The sequence below is a fragment of the Pleurodeles waltl genome, chromosome 8 (assembly GCF_031143425.1).
Source record: "Pleurodeles waltl isolate 20211129_DDA chromosome 8, aPleWal1.hap1.20221129, whole genome shotgun sequence".
NCBI classification, from domain to species: Eukaryota; Metazoa; Chordata; class Amphibia; order Caudata; family Salamandridae; genus Pleurodeles; species Pleurodeles waltl.
In genome coordinates this window covers 348,351,891-348,372,128 of record NC_090447.1, presented here as the reverse complement: position 1 = coordinate 348,372,128, position 20,238 = coordinate 348,351,891, and the positions used below count along the sequence as shown (strand labels likewise).

At 46.2% G+C, this 20,238-nt stretch overlaps 1 protein-coding gene across 4 annotated transcripts in view; it reads left to right on the top strand.

Annotated features, from left to right (window-relative positions):
- Positions 1–20,238, top strand: part of USP9X (ubiquitin specific peptidase 9 X-linked) — a 1,493,361-nt gene that overhangs the window by 553,820 nt on the left and 919,303 nt on the right. For all 4 annotated transcript variants that reach the window (XM_069204214.1, XM_069204212.1, XM_069204215.1 and 1 more), the window contains exon 16: positions 2,332–2,674. In XM_069204214.1, coding sequence (XP_069060315.1) covers positions 2,332–2,674 — 343 coding nt within the window. The remainder of the gene's footprint in view (positions 1–2,331; positions 2,675–20,238) is intronic.

The window sequence follows — 20,238 nt, the reverse complement described above, 5'->3', positions numbered from 1 at the left end:
AAGATAACATCTACATTAAACTCATCAGGGCCAACTTACACACATAAAACCAATTACAGTGGACAACAGAGGAAATGATAATAAAATATCTTGGCAGTAGTGACACTGAAAAACTACTTCTAATGAAAGAAGCGGGCATAATTTAGAAATTTAAATACCCTTTCCACAGGGTTAATTAAAGTCTCTGTCGTATCTGCAGGAGGAATTTCACAACTTGCTCTAATGATTATATTCGACCTGATTTCCACTGTTTTTCAGCCTAGCAACACGTATGTTCAGTTTTTTTTTTTCTTTTTGGACTCAGCAGCCACTATTCTGAGACTGTTTTGACCAGGCAAGCTTGTAATTTGTTGGTTGATAAAATGACAGGCTGCAGATGTGACTATGCAATTCGAACTGCTAAACAAACAAAAAAAGTTGGATTTCTGACAGACATGCTGCCTCCTTAAAGCATGCCATCAAGTTCAAAACACATTTGCTATGATGTCCCTCATTTTACTGTACTTGTAACAATTACATAAATACTGTCTCTCTGGCCAGATGTGGACTAAATTTCCCATAATCCCAAATAGGTGATGCCCCTATTCTAAGACTTTTTTGACCAGGCAAGCTTGTAATTTGTTGGACTTTGTGGACGATAAAATGACAGGCTGCAGATGTGACTATGCAGTTCGAACTGCAAAAAAAAAAAGAAAATTAGATTTGTGACAGACATGTTGCCTCCTTAAAGCTTGCCATCAAGTTCAAAACACATTTGCTATGATGTCCCTCATTTTGCTGTACTTGTAACAATTACATAAATACTGTCTATCTGGCCAGACGAGGACTACATTTCCCATAATCCCAAATAGGTGACGTCACACACCAATGTACCTTGAAACATTTTTGTACTAAAATGTAGAGTACAAGCTTGGTCTGTCCTAGCATCCTGAGCTTCGACACTTCCAGTATTGAAGCATGCCACTACAAGGGTTCAGAAAGCTTCTCTCCCATGTTGCTGCATCAGTGGCAAAAGACCTGCCGGCAATAAAGCAGCCATGGAATACCAGGTGCTAACAATGTCTTTAGTTCACTGTATGCTGATTCATTTCAATATTTTGTCCCTTTTCTTCCCATCCTTAAATTGTTCTAGGACTTTTCCACCCAGTTCCCATAAGTGATTGGTCCCACCTTTTAAGCAGCATGCGACAGATGGGTTTGTACATCACTCTTACCCCACCTAGCTCACACTAAGAAAGATATACTTCATGGAGCATTTTTGTCCCCTTTTGACTAAGTGAGCACCACCAAATACCTGCCCTGAGAAGGCCCCAAAAGGTCATAGGATCCATATTCATCAACACCACCACCTAGATTCTAAGATGATCTGCAGTCCAATACATAGCGGTACATCCAAAAACGGATAATGTCTAGTACCCACCATGGTATGTTTTTACTCCAGGTCCTCCCCCCATTGATTGATCTATTTACATAGAATAAAAATGCATGGTGGCATATTTCTGTGCATTTTCAAATTCATGACTGGTGTTTCACAATTGTTATTTTGTTGTCTGATTGGTTTACATGCAAAATACATACATGTTTGTCACTAGTTTGCACCCTTTTCTTCCACAGGTTTTAGTTTACGCTATCCAGAATACTGAAAATGAAATGTAATGTCCTTTTAGTTACAGGCATTAAGTATGGTTTTGATTTATAATGACTCGTCCCTTTACCTATAATGGTGTTGCAACTCCTAAGTTGACACCATTAAGCTCCACTCGATGTTGGTGACTGGCAGTTGATGGAAAGACAATTCTAGGCACAGTGTGGCTCCAATAAAATTTGTGGGAGCTGTAACCTTAATCAGAAAGAACATTGTTAAATCTGTGTTTTTTTTTTTTCTTTATTGTGGTTATGAGTTGAATTTGTGCATTAACTGAATTACAAGCTTTCAGTCGCTGAACAGTTGCTTCTTGAGCAGTTTAGTTTTCATAACACATCACTGAAACCTGGTCTTTCTGGAGATCCACATCACTCAAAACATTGTCTTTGAAGAGAATGAAATATGCGTGACCCAGTGGAAAATTGTAATTTTATTATAACTACAAGAACATGCTAATTATGTCTTTCAGTGTTTTAACATTTCAATACTTACCATTAAATATACTATGGAGAAATAACACAGCTGAAGATTACCCTAGGTTAATTCTGTGTACAAGGGCTTTTTTGCTCAGAAAGAATTGATATTGCATGATTGTCCTTTACACTTGATCCGTAGATTGCTTCAGTAAAGATGCACGTTATTTGTGGCACTCTTTCTAATGTGTTTATGTTTGTGTGGCATTATAGGTTTTTATTAAAAGATGGACAACTCTGGCTGTGCGCTCCACAGGCGAAGCAAATCTGGAAATGTCTAGCAGAAAATGCAGTTTATCTTTGTGATCGTGAAGCCTGTTTCAAGTGGTATTCTAAACTGATGGGGGATGAGCCTGACTTGGATCCAGACATAAACAAGGACTTCTTTGAAAATAACGTGCTGCAACTTGATCCTTCTTTATTGACTGAAAATGGTATGAAATGCTTTGAGCGTTTTTTTAAAGCTGTGAACTGTCGAGAAGGAAAACTGGTAGCCAAAAAGCGAGCCTACATGATGGATGACTTGGAGTTGATAGGTCTAGATTACCTCTGGAGGGTAAGTGAATTGTGTTTCTTTTTGTTTTTACAACTTTTGGTAGAAATAGGCTGAACGTCTGCATTTTCAAAGTTTTTAGTCCATTCTAGAAGTGAATTGTGGTGATTCATTTTATGATGTTGTGATGTGCAAATGTCCTCCATCATTTCTGGTGCCTTTAAAGCACTGAGATAGGGGACACTAGAGCCTTACTCAAGTTAAATCATTAAATTAGTAAGTGCTGTTAAAATTATAACTCCTTGGTATTTTGCTGTCCTTTAAATGCCAAGAGATCTGCGAAAGACACAAGGCTGATATAGTCGGAAAATTAAACACCTGTATTTTTTTGCAGGTACTGATTCAGATTCTGCAGGACTTATACTTCACTCAGAAGAGACCTTTTTCTGGTCTTGTTTTTCCAGCATTGAGTCTTTCACAGGTTGACCTGTTAGAATTATCCAGGCAGGGTATCCTCAGAAATGTTAAATCAGTACTGTTGAAATATACATATTTAACTTTGTACTTTCAGCTCCTCGTTTGACCCGTTAGACAACTAAAGAGGCAGGACGGTTCGGAGATTGCTTCTATTATAGATTTTCGTCTGTGCATAAAGTGAATGCAGGACAGTGATTTTTTAAAAGATTTTATCGCCAGGAGAATCTGGGTTTTATTAAAGACGAGGAAGCTAGCATTATACATCACAAATTGTACTCACCGCTCTGCAGCTATTCAAAGAACATCCAAACGATAGAACTTTGAAATTATCACACAATAGTATTAGAACATTGTTGCGGAGAATGTAACCTTTAACCAAAGCATAACATTTTGTATTCAACAATAAAACTCCCCCATACATAATCTTAATAGGTTTGAAACTATTAATTTAAAATTACAGAATAAACATCCTAAATTTCCATTATAAATTAAACACCACCCCAGTAGACCGGCGGAAGGGATAATGCTAGCCTACTAGTCTTTAATAAATAGAAACAAAACTGAATTGTCCCAGTTTACTTTGAAACACAAGAGAGTTGACTTTGTCAATAGCAAACAATACTTAGCTTCTTAGCTGCTCTGTCAATTCAAAATAATATTGTTCAGATGTATTATGGAATGTATACCCCTCTTTCACAAAAATACCCCACTACTGGCCTGAGCACCTTGGTAAAGCGCTGAAGTGCAGAAAGCAGGCCTAATGGAAGACATTAAATCTAAAAAAAAAAAAAAAAGTGTCCCTTCTATATCAATTGTTGAAATTTCTGACTCTAAGTGATGGAATTTTGAAACATACACCTTTTAGATGTACCTTTACCAACCAATTGCTTTCCTGTAATAGGTCTTTGAGAAGGTGAATACCCTCCTTGAAGTTTGTCTATGTTGCATAAATGTTCAATTATCTTTTTGTAATGCGGTTGCCATCCTTGGTCTTTTTTTTTTTTTCTTTTATGAAAAACAAAGTGCTACAAAACCTTTCTCCTAGTCTGCCACTCTCAAAATTGCACATTTCTCCAGCATATGGTTTACTTACCCATTCACCTGTTCCAGCAATTCTTCCTGAAACTGCCATGCTCTTGGTTTACCGGTAAAGTTATTTCTCGTACTTTGACATAACCTTAGTTTCCTAATCTTTCTCCTACCTTTCCATGGGGGCAATAGGAAAATAGTCCCTACCTTGCTTTGGGTATCACCTGTTTGTTGGACTCTGCCTCTAAATAATCTATTCCCTGCTTCCTCTCTGAGTAAAGAAACTGATAAGATTCTGATATCCATGATACCCACTTTCCCTTGATTGTATTGAAACATGAAAAATCCACAGCTGAGGGGTTGCCACCTCATCCCAGCCCTACCATATAAATTAGTGCCATTAACTCTACACCTAGAACTTTTTTTTTAACCAAATTTATTAAGTTTCATCCTCATGGTTTGTACATTGAAAGCAAATCAGCTTCTTAGTGTTCCTCTCACAAATGTTGTGCATTTACATATCTCATACATGTGTTCTCCCTGGATATGGCAAACAAGAGTATTGGTTCTAGTGATTTCACCTAAACATTTGAAACAGTAAGAATCCACAACAGGGTATGTAGGGGCAACATCACAATTGTAAAGTATGGTAAGTGGCAGCATGGTTCTCTTGTGGGGCAATTCTGTTTATAGTCATAAGCACCGAATAGTCCTGCCCATGTGCGGGGTCTCTGGAGCACTTTTTCACAATATATCTTTAAGTGCAGATGTTAACCTTTTTTGTTCTTAAAGAAAGGGATGGGAGATTATATGTGTATATAACTTCATCTTGTTTTTGTAAAAACAGCATAAATGTCTTTCACAAACCCTTTTTTGGTAGAGACATTAAGTAAGGCAGGACAGTGTAGCCCCATAGGCAGCCATTATATGAGTAAATATTGAGACTGTGCCTTAAAGTACCCAGAGGCCACCAGTATCCCATCATGCTGAGCAGGTGGTAATTATCAGTTCATTTTTCCGAACCCTGGAGCATTGAGCTCGGCCAAAGTTTGGCTTTTTTCTTCAAAATTTACTACTGAAGTGTTGTGACAACTGTTTTATTCTTTTGTCTTTACCAACCTTTTTCTATCTTTTTCTGACAGGCATTACAGTTTGTTTAAGAATTAAAATGCCTTCCTTTTTTGATGAATGCCCATTCTGTGGGAGGAAGAAGGCGAAGACAGACAAGGTGTACATTCTCTGTCTTCCTGAGACTTAAATTCCTGCATCATCTCAACACTGCAGGACCTTTTCCAGATGCACCCTGAAGGACAGAGAAAAAAGGGATCTCTGACTGAGGAAAGGGGTCTGGTGAGGGTTCTAGGCAGAAAACAGTGGAAAATAAGTGTAGGTCCCGATGGACGTTGAAGTGGTACGGGTCCCACTTGTTCACTTTACATCCATGGCTCGACGTTGATAAAATGATGCCTGTCCCTGGCAGGTCATGGTGTGTCTGTGTCGAGAACAACACAGTCGGCGAGAAGACTTCTATCCCCTTCTAAGAGTCTGATGCCACCACAACATTGGCTGTTGAGGTCCAGATCGCAGTCAAGAATCCATCGGAGATCGATGTCAACATCCATACCAACATCGAGGTGTCAATCGCCGTGGACAAGCCGGTTGATGTTGAGACAGTGAGAAAGGACGAGGCATTTCACAACCTCCTCAAGACTATTGGAGGCAAGAAGAAAGAGGAGGAGTATCAATACTTCTCTAGATTCGGAGTATTTGAGGACATACTCCCCTTCAAGGGCTGCACCTGGCTCTCCATCCCAGTGCCATCTCCTCTGCCTCGTACACATCTCAAGCGCTACCTTCGTCACCACCTCCACCTTCAGCACCAGTAGCTCCACAGAATTCCACAACTCAGTCTAGATTGCGCCATCATTCCAGACACCACAACTCAAAGCTTTCATCTCTATCAACTTGCCGCTCACGTCATTGCCACTATTCCAGAAGATCTTGTTCAAGGCATAACTTTGACACTTCATCCTCCACTATGAGACATTATTCTCCAACACTGTCAGACTCCCCACCACCACGTATATCACCTGTGGATGACATCTCCACCTTTCAGGAAGTCTTGATGAGAAGAGCTGCAGAGCTTCCTATACCAATGTTAACTCCAACACCATGGACTAAAATGATATTTAAGGCCCTACAACATAGGCCTGCATCATGGTCTTTGTTGCCATTAGTTCCAGGCCTATTAGAACCGGCTATGGACTTAATTTTAACACCAGTCTATGTCAAGCCACCCCCATCCAGGCGTCAGAAGAAGTACAGCCCTCTAAAGCAGGTTTTGGTTTTTATATGAATGGACCCAGCACCGGACTCTGTCATTGTAGTGGCAGCAAAAAAACATCATGCCACTACTCCCTTTTCCACAGTTCCTCCTGATAAGAAAAGTCGGAGGATTGACTCAGTAGGTCACAAAGTTGGCAGCACATCAGCAACCACAATGAAAGCAGCAAGCGCTACAGCCCTTCTAGGCAGATATGGCAGAGCTTTGTGGGATTCCATGCAACAATTTATTGATCATCTTCCATGAGACAAACCAGAAGATTCCCAAGAAATCTTTGATGAGGGGTTACTTGTCTCCAACCAAATTAGTGCCACGGGGTGGTTCCTCTCTCCTTGCACCACATGAAAACTGCCACTGGATTGCTCTCCAGAGGCATTCTTGCTTTGCCTTTACACACTCAAATTAGAGGCTCAACAGAGAATTTTAAATCTGCCACTCTCTGATACCTCCTTCATAGGAAGCCACACCAGTGACGAGATGGCAACGATGAAGACCGAAATGAAGGCACTGAAACCTTTTGGTCTGGAAAGATCCAGAGAACAACAAAGACCTTTTTGTCCCTACCATTGACTGTACTATTCTCAGAGGGTTCAAACAACTCAGTGGGGATGCCAACAGACAGACACTCAACCGCAACAACGCCCTTACCACTAGTACCAAAGAAAACAGAACAGGGAAATGTTCACCCAGCACTCAGCTCAAGGTGGAACACAACCATCCACGTCCAAACCCAGAGTCGTTACTTCCCCCTCTTCTATTACCCACTCCGATGGGGTGGAAGCATATCATCTCATTTGACAAAGTGGCAACAAATATCAAAAAACATCTGGGTTCTAAATATTGTCTCAGATTCACCAGTACTCCACCCTCTGATGAATAATGTACCTGTGGATTCTTCACCTACGATCGGAAGTCAGCATTCTCTTACAGAAACAAGCAGTGGAACCTGTTCCTCTCCACCAACGAGGGGCAGACATTTATTCCATGTACTTTCTGGTGAAAAAGACAAGAACAAATTCAGACCCATTCTAGATCTCAGATCTGCCAACAAGTGTATTTGAATTCTGTTAATACACCAAATTAATCCCCAGTTACGCCAGGATCGGTTCCATTGAACTTCAAGACACATACTTTCATATTCTAATTGCTAGAAAGCATTGCAAGTTCTTGAGGTTTGTGGTGGGACAAGATCACTTCCAGTACAAAGTCCTCCTGCTTGGTCTAAAGTCAGCACCCAGAACATTTCCAAAGTGCTTGGCAGTGGTGTCTGCCCGTCTGAGGAAGCACAAAATATTTGTCTACCCATACCCAGATGATTGGCTGATCAAGGAGTCAACATTTCGGGAAGCTCAGCTTCACTACAACTGAACTGACAGGCTCCTTTAATGATTGGGCCTCCAGGTCAACCTCAGCAAGTCAACTTCCATCCCAGTTCAGACCTTAGACTACCTGGTAGTTTCCATCGATACAGTACAAGAAAGAGTATATCTTTCGGAGGAGAGACGTTTATCGATCCTTTGAAAATGTCACTCTCTCATGACCGCTTGCTGTCCAACAGTGACAACAATCTCCTCTCTCCTTGACTCGATGGCATCCTGCATCATACTCTGCACCAAATGCTCAACTCTACATGCGACCCCCCCCAAGAATGTCTCAAAGACCAGTGGGACCAGATGACGGGCGGTTGGGACGACAGGATAGAATTGTCTCGTCATGCAAAGCTCTCCTTGAAATAGTGGTGCTCTTCAAAGAACCTACTTCGCAGATTGCCTTTTCATCAAGAGATTTCTCCTCAAACAATAGTAATATACGCCTCACTGCTAGGCTGTGGGGCTCACATGGACCATTTCAAGATCCAGGGAAAATGGTCAGAGAGAGTCAACATCATCTACTCCTGGAGTTACACGCAGTCCATCTTGCGCTAAAAGCGTTTTATCCATGGTTCAGATCAGACTCCCTGTTTGTCCAGACTGACAATACGACCAACATGTACTACCTCAACAAGCAGACAGGACGAGGTCCAGGCCTTTATCAGACGAAGCCTAAAGAGTTTGGAAATGGCTCATAGGGATAAAACGATCACCGCAACTCACCTTCCAGGTGTGCAAAATGTGAAGGCAGACTTTCTCAGCAGGATTCTGCAAGAAAACCACGAGTGGGTCTTGCATGACGACGTCATTCACAACATATTTAATCTGTGGGACTCACCTTCCATCGATCTGTTCGACACCGCAGAAAACAAAAAATGCTGTGTCTCGAGGTACTACCAACCAGAGACTCTGGGGAATGTCCTGTGGATCGAGTGGTCCGGCAGACATTTTTTACGCCTGTCCACTGATTCCTCTGATGGCAGCAGTCCTCATTAAGCTGTCCCTCTTGAGAGCCAAGATGATCCTAATAGCTCTGGAGTGGCCACGTCAGTGGTGGTTCAAGCACCTTTTTTACTGGTCCATCGTCCACACTCGAAACTTCCTTGCAAACCAGATCTGCTAACGAAGTTATGAGGCCAGATGGTACACCCCAGTCTCTTCTTGAATTTGGCAGCATGGCTCTTGAACTAGTGCAGTACGGTTACTTGAATGTGCCGCAGGACTGCATGGACTTCCTCTCGATCTGCAAATGCCTTCAAATGGAAGAGATTCTGCATATGGTGTTCCTCCAAGAACGCGGACCCCACTTCTTGCCAGGAAGATATTATTCTGCCATATTTACTCCATCTGGCAAAATCTGGCTTGCAATTCTCTTCTACATCAATCAATCAATCAATCAAAGCATTTATATAGCGCACTACTCACCCGAAGGGTCTCAAGGCGCTAGGGGAGGGGGGTTCCGCTACTGCTCGAACAGCCAGGTCTTGAGCTGCTTCCTGAAGGCACGGTGGTCCTGGGTCAGGCGGAGGTGGGTCGGGAGGGAGTTCCAAGTCTTGGCGGCCAGGTAGGAGAAGGATCTTCCTCCTGTGGTGGCTCTTCGGATGCGGGGGACGGCGGCGAGGGCGTGGTCGGTTGATCGAAGCTGGCGTGTGGGAGCGTAGAAATTGAGGCGGCTGTTGAGGTATCCTGGGCCTTGGTTGTGTAGGGCTTTGTGTGCGTGGGTGAGGAGACGGAAGGTGATTCTCTTGTTGACCGGGAGCCAGTGCAGACCTTTCAGGTGTCCGGAGATGTGGCTGTGACGGGGGATGTCCAGGATGAGTCGTGCTGAGGCGTTCTGAATCCGCTGGAGTCTTTTCTGGAGTTTGGCGGTGGTTCCGGCGTAGAGGGAGTTGCCGTAGTCCAGACGGCTGGTGACAAGGGCCTGGGTGACCATCTTTCTGGTCTCGGTGGGGATCCACCGGAAGATCTTACGTAGCATGCGCAGGATGTTGAAGCACGACGAGGAGATGGCGTTGACTTGTCTGGTCATGGAGAGGGAGGAGTCCAGGATGAAGCCCAGGTTGCGTGCCTGGTCTGTTGGTTTGGGTGCGCTGCCCAGGGCGGGGGGCCACCAGGAGTCGTCCCAGGCGGAGGGCGAAGATCCCAGGATGAGGACTTCCGTCTTGTCCGAGTTCAGTTTCAGGCGGCTGTTCATCATCCACTTGGCTACGTCTGTCATCCCTTCGTGTAGGTTGGCTCTGGCGGTGGCGGGGTCATTGGTGAGGGAGGATCAGCTGGGTGTCGTCGGCGTAGTAGATGATGATGACGATGAGGTTGTGTTGGCGTGCGATGGCTGCGAGGGGGCTCATGTAGACGTTGAAGAGGGTAGGGCTGAGCGATGAGCCTTGAGGAACGCCGCAGATGACTTCAGTGGCTTCTGATCTGAACGGGGGGGAGGCGGACTCTCTGTGTCCTGCCGGCGAGGAACAAGATGATCCATTCCAGTGCCTTCTCCTGGATTCCGACGTTGCTGAGGCGCTGCACTAGTGTGCGGTGGCAGACAGTGTCGAAGGCCGCGGAGAGGTCAATGAGGATGAGGGCCGCTGTTTCTCCGTTGTCAAGGTACAAAGGTTCACCTGTCATCCCTTTCTGCCCACGGAAAATGTCACAAACCTCTTTTTTCTAAATCTCAGTTAAAGATTTTCTAGAAGGTTTAAAAAATGTTTTCCCTCCCATTAGGTGCCATTCAGCTACCTAGGAGCTTAACATTGTACTTGCTTGTGTTATGCAGGATCCCTTTGAACCTATTCACAAAGCCTCCCGAAGCACCTCTCTTGGAAGGCAGCTTTCCTTGTAGCAATGACATCAGCTTGCAGGGCTGGAGAGATCCAAGTGTTTACCCCCTAAGGTTATTAAGGACTTTCATGTTAACCAGACTTTATTTCCCCCTACATTCTTTCAGAACCGCTCTCCTCCAGCAGAATGATCTCTCCATTCCGTGGATGTGAGGAGAGTTTTGAAGTTCTACCTAGACAGGACACAACATCCGGAAGTTAAACCAATTATTTATTAACTCTGGTCTAGTCCGTATGAGCTTAGCTACTTCTAAACAGTCCATTTCCTGATGAGTAGTTTCTTGCATCCTGTTGTGTTATCAGAGGGCTAACAAGAGACTACCAGCTAGGCCTAAAGCACACTCCACTAGAGGTAAAGCAGCTACTGCTGGGTTATTGAAAAATATCCCTATCCCAGGTATTTGCAAAGCAGCAACTTCGAGATCTATCCATACATCTAGCAAACATAACTGCCTGGATTCTGATTCCAGAGCAGGCGCTCAAGTAGGACAGGCCTCCCTTAGGAATCTGTTTGCCGCAAATCACCTTCTCTGTCTTCTTCACCGCCTTAACCAGGGATGGGGTTGCTACTCTATTCAGTGCTTATGACTATAAATGGAAAATCTCCTATTAGAGAAGGAATAGTTTCTTACCTTTAACTCCAGTCCTCTCGTATGGGGATTTCCATTATAGTCATAAGCAACCTTCCCTCCTCCCTAGAGGAGCGGATAGAGACCCACGAGTAGACTAATAACACAAGTCGCCTCAGAAAGAACTGAAGCAACTGCCACCTGCTCAGCATGATGGGATACTAGAGGTCTCTGGGTTTTTAAGGGCACAGCCTCCATTTTAACTCATACAGTGGCATCCTATGAGGATACACTGCCCTGCCTTAGTTCATCTCTCTACACTACAAAAAAGGGTTTGTGAAAGACATTTATGCTGTTTTTACAAAAACAGCATGAAAATATGTGCATATATGATCTCCTGTCCCTTTGTTTCACTACATGAATAATGGGGGCATTGTAGCCTTTTCCCATAGGCTCTTAATATTTTATCTCGTAAGTGAACCTGTAGGCCTTCCCGAAGAAAGGCAAACAAGCTGCACTTAAGAAGATATATTGTGAAAAAGTGCTCCGGGGTCCACGCATGTGGGTGGGACTATTCATTGCTTACGACTATAATGGAAATTCCCCTATGAGAGAACTGGAGTTACTGGTAAGAAACTATTCCTTCCACAGTATCGTACCTCTCCTGTATCCATGTACGGATTTGTCATTTACAATGGAAACAAGTTATACAAGTCGCTGGTAGGATATACATTTTGGTCATTGGGTGTGCACAGTTAAATGTGAAGGGGGTAGAAGGACCGCAGGGGAAAGGGTCACAGATGGAGTGGCAGCTCCAGGCCAGGAGGGGGCGTGAACCGAAAGGTAGGGGGGGGGACGGTAAGAGAAGGTGAAAGAGGATAAGGGGTAGGAAGGAGAGAAACATCTCTGAGCATTCAAGGCAGAGACTGAGTATGTATTTAGTTGGAGATCATGCACTTAGTTCGTCTTTGTAAGCGCGTAGGTCCTGTAGCAGTGTATCCCAGTCTGCTGCTATTGGGACCCTGTGCAAGCCACAAAGCTCCTCCCATCTTAGAGCCTCCGCCTTTCCTCAGTTAAGGGTCACCGTGCGCTAAAGGTAAAAATCTGGTAGTGCTTGGGCTTTACAGAGCATGGCTATGAGCCTCTGGACCATGAGTCAAGTCAATGAAGCTGTTTGTAGCGCTTTGTTTTCGAGGGCATGAAGAGCCCCAACAATGCACCTTCCATTGTGCAGATATTCCTGCAGTCAGTCATCTCCACTAACACGTTTGTGACTCTCTCTCCTCCACATGCCCCCAGTGCTGCAGCTGCCGGGCAACCCCTAAACGTGTCAAATCCGCCCGACTGGTGGGATGTTGTGCAGTCCACAGATAATCCAAACATCTGGTGGAGTGCTGCTGGCGTAAGGTAGGCCTCTCCTGCAGGTTCTTGTGCTGTACATATTGAAACAGCGTTTCATAACCGCTTCCTGGGGTATGTAAGAGTCTCTCCATTCTTTGTTTGTCAACTCTCTACCTATGTCGCTGTTCCAGCTTCTGAGGGTGACAGACAATGGGACGTGTGTGGTGTATTCCAGGGCATGAATGAACCATGTGGTAATTTCGCGCCCCGTCTTTTATGTGGAGAGGGTGTGCCAATATATGCTTCTCTGGCTCTGCGTCCGTGATGGGTCCAGTGCATTTGGATGGGCGCTATGCAGGAGCCACCCCAATAGTTGAACAGATTTATCCCCCTCTGCATGCAATTTTGCCTGGTACTCTCGGAAGTCTAGGCAGCACAGCTGCTGAATTAATTGTGGATATTGCCTCAGTGTCACCGTCACCTCTTTCTGTCTTGCACAATTAGACCAGAACGCTGTCTCTAAAGCCCCCGGTGACACTTACGTACGTGACAAGTCCTTCTGCGGCCCCGCCCTGACACCCACCACTGTTCGAATACAGTGACCCCTGAGCACCACCTTCAGTGCCTCTCAGTCTATTAGCTTGAAAGAGGCCGTACCCTAATTTTCTGTGAGATACTGCAAAATCACCTCACTAGTTGCATTTTGAAAGACCGGATCGTCAAGAATAGTGGATTGTAATCTCCAGATAGAGGCCTGTGGCCTAGGTGCTCCCCACTCTGATAGCAGCAGCAGAGGGTTATGATCAGAGAAGGTTTTTCCCAAATACTACACTCCCCACACCAGTAGTCTTGTGACTGGGTCACAGAGTCTTTGTAGGAAGCTGGCTCTGTATATACTATCTCAAAATGAGAGATAGTGTGCAGAGAGTCCATGGGCTCCCCAAGAGGCTTGCCAGAGGCAATAATAGATAATACTAATGCTCTATTTGTGGTAGTGTAGTCAAGCAGTTAGGCTTATCAGAGGGTAGTGTCAAGCATTTGTTATACACACACTCAGTGACTTAACTCCAGGCCAATAGGTTTTTATAAAGAAAAATATTATTTTCTTAATTTATTTTAGAACCACAAGATACAAATTGCAGGTGAGTACAATCAATGTAAGGTACTTTGCACAGTTAGGACTTTGAGCCAAAACAGTAATGTACACAGTTTTTCATAAAACGGCAATAAGCTACTTTAAAAGTGGCAAAATTCAACAGTTCCTGGGGAGGTAAGTTCAGTTAGGTTAATGTGGTAAGTATAGCACTTACAAGTTCAGTCACCGGGGCATAGTTAGCCCACCGTTGGGGGTTCAAGTCAGCCCTAAACACTCAGCAACACAGGGCCGTTCAGAAGTCAAAGAGGAGCCAAAATAACATGGGCGCCTATGGAGATGGGGTGCTCCGGTTCCGGTCTGCTGGCAGGTAAGTACCCCTGTCCTCGGGGAGCAGACCATTGGGGGGAGTTTAGTAGAGCACTGGAGGGGGGGTGGGGGGGGGACAACTAGGCACACAAAACACATCAGCAGCAGCACAGGGCGGCCGGGTGCAGTGGGGGCAAACAGTGCGTTGGGTTTGCAATACATTTCAATGGAGGGACCTGGGGATGTCACTCAGACTTTGCAGGCAGGGCAGGTCTGCTGTCCATGGGAGTTCTTGATCCTTTGTAGTTCCAGGTAGTCCTCTGAGTCAGCAGAGGTCACTGGGCCCGCAGGATGCCTCGCTGGTGCAGATTCTCTGAAGTTGGAGACAGGCCGGTAGGGCTGGGGCCAAAGCAGTTGTCATCTTCCTTCTCTGCGGGTTTGTTCAGCTAGGCAGTCCTTTTTTGTAGGTCGTCAGGAATCCGATTTCCTAGGTTTAGGGTCACCCCTAAATACTAAAATTAGCTGTGTGTTAGGGCTGGAGGGCAGTGGCCAATAGCTACTGTCCCTGAGGATGGCTGCACCCTCCTTGCGCCTCTCCCCTTTGGCGAGGGGGGCACATCCCTATTCCTATTGGGCTAAATCCTCCAAAAAAAGATCGAGGATTTCTAAGGAGGGGGGTCACTTCAGCTCTGGTCACCTTAGGGGTGGACCTGGCTGTGGGGGTCGTGACTCCTTGTTTTCCTCATTATCTCCCCGGTCTTGCCGCCAAAAGTAGGGGCTGTGTCCGGGGACAGGCATCTCCACTAGCTGGAGTGCCCTGGGGCACTGTAACACCAGGCTTGAGCCTTGAGGCTCACCGCCAGGTGTTACAGTTCATGCCGGGGGAGGTGCGAAGCACCTCCACACCCAGAACAGGCTTTGTTCCTGGTCACAGAGTGCACAAAGGCACTCACACCATGTGGCCAGAAACTTGTCTGGAAGTGGCAGGCTGGCAGAGACTGGTCAACCTAGCACTAGCAGTTGGGCTGGCATGCAGGGGGCATCTCTAAGATGCCCTCTGTGTGCATTTCTCAAAAACTCCCACACTGGCATCAGAGTGGATTTATTGTGCTGAGAAGTTTGATACCAAACTTCCCAGTATTCAGTGTAGCCATTATGGAACTGTGGAATTCGTGTTTGACAAACTCCCGGACCATGTACTCAATTACGGCTACCCTGCACTTACAATGTCTAAGAATTGGCTTAGACACTGTAGGGGCATAGTGCTCATGTAGCTGTGCCCTCACCTGTGGTATAGTGCACCCTGCCTTGGGGCTGTAAGGCCTGCTAGAGGGGTGACTTACCTATGCCACAGGCAGTGAATTGTGGGCATGGCACTCCAAGGGGAGTGCCATGTCGACTGTTTTTTTCTCCCCACCAGCACACACAGGCTGTGTGGCAGTGTGCATGTGCTGAGTGATGGATCCCGAGGGTGGCATAATACATGCTACAGTCCTTAGAGACCTTCCCTGGCCACATGGCCCTTGGTACCAAGGGTACCTTTTACAAGGGACTTATCTGTGTGCCAGGATTGTGCCATTTGTGGAGACAAAGGTACAGTTTTAGGGAAAGAACACTGGTGCTGGGGCTTCGTTAGCAGGGTCCCAGCACACTTTCAGTCAAAGCTGGCATCAACAAAAGGCAAAAAGTTTGGGGGTAACCATGCCAACAGTGGCATTTTGAAACAGTCTTCGATCCAGCCTGACGTTTAAATGATGTGGGGCCGAATAATAAAGAATACTTTCAGGTGGCGGTAGCGAAAGCCAGCAGTCCAACAGAGACCAGTGAGTGAGCCATTTGGACAGGTGAGTAGCAGCTGCTACCAACCGGGGTGATGGTACAGGTGGATGAGGGCGATCCAGGTGAGTATATAGTACATTATTAAAATCTCCCCAATAATCCACTGTAAGTGCGCCCATCTTGTAAGTAAATCTGACCTTCAGGACAGGAATGCCATTTGCGCTATTTTTGGTGCGCATAGGCTTCCTAGTAGTACAATAGCAGCCCTGCGTGTCTAGTTTTTTTTGCCAGACAACGAAATGGAGCCCCTGACCCAAATCATCATCCCCCCCCCTTGCAAAACCCGAAAACGTAGTCGGTAACAAAGCTTCTGCAGTCAAGTGACTTCCCCTCCTGCAATGTGTCTCTTGTAATAGCACACTTTGTGTACCCATTCTTCTGATGTATTGTTGCCCTGTATGCCGTTTGCCTGCATTAGCCATTCCACGATCATTGCATGTTAGTATATTAATTCTCTCCATGCCATCGATAATATAGTATCGCAGAGCAGGCTCCGCACAGTGGCACTAGTCGCTCATCTGCTCCCCTTCAGGGGATGCATACTGTGCGTGAGTCAAAACCATCCCACGTGGCCCTGTTAACTTAAGAACTGGAATCTTCGACTCCCCTCCCCGGGTGGACTCAAAAAGGGGCACTCCTAACTGTGTGAAAGTGGGCTCCGTAATTGCCCAGTAGCAGGATGAGAGGGGAGCCAGCCTGACAAAGGTCTCTGCCATTGTGTGAAATTCTGCTTGTTCTTCTAGTGGCGTAGCCAAGTGGGACACTCATTTCTACCCAGTGTTTATCAGAGCCACATTTTATTCGTAGGCAATCACACGTTCCACCACGTTCCATACTTCTTAAAAACTAATCATAGCTGCACCCTCCATGACCCCTCCCAACAATCCATCCACTTTTTTGTGGTGTCACAACAAGCAATATCTTTGACAACATACTTTTTTTAAGAATGAGTAGCATCATTATCGATGAGCTGCCTTCTTGCCCCTGAGGTGGCAGATACCTCCTGTCCTCCCCCAGCGTGGTTGCAGTTGATAGTGCTTGTATCTGTTTCTTTTGCTTTTTCCGGAGTTGGTGCCCCCTTTTTTTGCTGCGCTTCTAGCTTTGCGACTATGTGCTTTCCACAGCATTGATGCGGGGCCACAGGGAGTCTGCGCACTGGAGACGCTGGAGTGGCAGATTCATAACAACTCTGCTCCACCCACTCCCATGCATTTGGTGCCTCAGTGAAGAACTAGCTCTTATTCCTGGCTGTGATTTTGAGCTTACCTGGAAATAGCAGTGAGTATCTCAGTCCTACTTGTTGCAGGTGGCGCTTCACTTCCAGGAAGGACCCCCTGCAGCATTGTACTGATAGGGAAAAATTAATGTGTGGTAATTCTCATAGTAGAGCAGGTCAGCTGTGTGTGCTGCCTGCAACGGGACCTCCGTGTCCCTATAGTTCAATATCCGTACTACCACTGGTCTGGGGGAGCTCCTGCCGGTGGCTGCTTCCCCAGGATACGAAGGTTGTGCTCTATCAGGAAGTGCGGGACAGCATGTCAGAAACCACCACCTGTTACAACCAGGTCTCAAAGAAGTTCACTGGATCTGTGCCCTTCACTTCCTCTGAGAATCCCACTATGCTTAGGTTATTTCGACATGAGTGTCCCTCCTAGTCCTCTGACCTAGCCTCAAATTACTGCACCTTAGTGGTGAGGAAGCGAACCTGGCCTACCAAGTGTGTTATCGTTGGGAGCAACTCCGATTTCACTTTGTGTGACACAGTCTGCCAATTTATGCTGGTTATTTCTCAGCAGGCCAATTTCAGGCGCTACTGCATCCACTCGGGCACCTAAGTCTTGTCTTGTGTTGGCAAAAGCCTCTAGAATTTTGACGGTTTATGTTTCAGTACGCATCATAGTCGCAGTGTTTGCTAGGGGTTTCTGACCAGAGCGGTGTGGGTCTAATTAATTTAATTGCCCTCGCGGTTGGGGTCCTGCACCGCCTTTACACCTCATGGTGTCTCTTTAATGTGTAGCTAACTCCTCATCAGTTATCCAGACTCTGCAGGGTCACACAAAGTAATGTGTGGGGGAAATGCACTGTACCAGCATGACCACCCCAGCTCTGAAGCACTGGAAATTGATTGGGAAGGCACGAGCAGTCCCTGGGGCCCCCGGTTATTTCCGGTCCTCAGGTGTCGGATCCCAACGCAGTAGTGCAGTAGACTCTAGGCAGTGGGGATGGGGCGGGCAGGCGTTATGAACACAGGTTTTACAGTTCTACTCCCATGCATCTATTGTCATCCATGTGGGCTTTCACTGAGCTCCAGTGAGAGCACTTGTTATGGCTTCTTCCACAGATCACCCAGTGGCAGCAGCTCTAGAGGGGCACACGCAGCCCAATTGTCACACCTAGGAAGTCTGATTTCAGACTAAATGCAGGGATGCCACTCAAGCCATACTTGACTTTGTGGAGTCCATGTAGTAGGTGGTTTAGGGGCCTAGAGGTATCATTGTTCTCCCTTCTGCCGGCTCCCCCTCCAAATATCAAGGGGATGCTTGGGCCGCTCTGCCATGACTGATGTAGCAGGCACTTAGTGCATTCTGTCCTGTTTTCTGTGCCATCGTGAGGTACAGTCTGGGTTGTTGGTCGATTTCGGCGTGGGGCGGGGAAAGATGGTGGGAGGTAATAGGCCCTTGCCGCCAAGACCTGCATCTGCACAGTGCTCCAGGTCCCTTCTGACTGCTCCCGTGTTCAGTATAGTTTGTGCTTCCTGTGTTATGACTGCATATCCATGATACAGTTGTAGGAGGCTGGCTCAGCTTATGGTATGACACCTTTTACTGAGTCCAGGCAACCCTTAGTGATAGTTAATAAGTGACAAGATAGCAGAAGCGCTCTAGGTGTAGCTAAGGTGAGCAGCTATAGCTTATCCAGGAGGAGTGTAAAAAAGCACTTGCAGTACCACAGTATACAGTAACTCACTCGAAAGAAAGAACCACACAAGTGTTGCAAAAATAAAGGATACTTTATTACAGCACTACTACTAAACTGACATTGGTATACCTCCCTTTGGAGATATTACACACAATACATACATAAAATAACCATCAGAAATATACAGGACTCGAGGGGAGGGCCAAACAATATACTAAAAAAGTGGTATGTGAAAAATTGCACCAGCCAAGGTAAGTATGGGAGTTAGCTAGGGGCTGGGGCAGTTAGGAATTCCAGAGGCAAGTAAGGTAAGTGACCCCAGCAAACAGGAGTAAGTTACCTACCCAGTTGTCCCATAGACTAACACTGAGAGTGGTGGTTGGAGTTTGTGGAATTCAGGACCCTTTCCATTGGACCCTGAGGAAACCACCTGGTTTCCTAGCTGGAGAGTGCTCCTGCACCAGGATGCACAGAAGACAGGAGTACCTACACCAGGGACCCAAATGCAGAGGGTAAGAATGGTCTCTCTTTGAAGACTGCGAAAGCCTCGCATGGTCCGACCCGTGGACCAGGATGTGAAACCCATGGATGGATTCCGGGCTTGGAGGGACCTGCAAAGGAAGGGGACAGAGTCCAGCACCCTTATTGGTGCCCAGGTGCTGCAGGTGACAATGCCCACCCTCCTGAAGATGAAGTACCTGCAAGTCGGTGTAAGAAGTCCAGCTGTGGAGTCCAGAGCTGCAGAAGATCCCAGGAGGTGCCTACCAGCTGTCCCTCAATGGTCGCCGAATTGCAGGAGGTCACAAGCAAGCACTGGCAAATGCACACAGGAGTTGCTGAAGAGTTTGCAACGTTTTTGGGGACCAGCAACAGTAAAACCAGGGCTTGCCCTCAGCACACAGGAAGGCCAACAGAAGTCGATGGCGCCTCCGCGGATGTCTACAGGTGCTGGACACAGGTAGTCACAAGAACTCCTTACCAGCCCAGCAAAACAGAAGTCCCACGTTGCAGGAGTTGTAGGACAGGAACTGATATTTGGATCGCAGAGTGCTGGAGGCTGGGGCTTCTTGGAGCCTGAAGATCTCCTGGCGGAAGAGTCAACAAGCCTTGGCAATGTAACAGTCGCTGTGCACAATGGTTCCAGTCCAGTGGCAGGAGCAAGAGCCCCCAGTCTCCCAACTTGAATAGAAGACGAGCAGAACCCAGAGGAGGCCACGGACTCACCACTTGTGTTGCAGGATCTTCAGATGTCTATGGACAGCAGACCCCACCAAACTGTTGACGTTGTCTTGAGGTGCCTGCAGTTGCAGGGGAATGACTCCCACTCCAACGGAGATTCCTTCATGCTTCTTGGTGCAAACAGAGCCCTTGTGACCCTGGAGGATGCCCAGCCTTGGATGTTGCAGAATTCTTGCAGGATCCATAGGAACAATGTTACAATGAGAGCTGAAACAGACTTGTTCAGTTTCAGTGAAGACCAGCAGCGGTTCCAGAGGCCAGGAG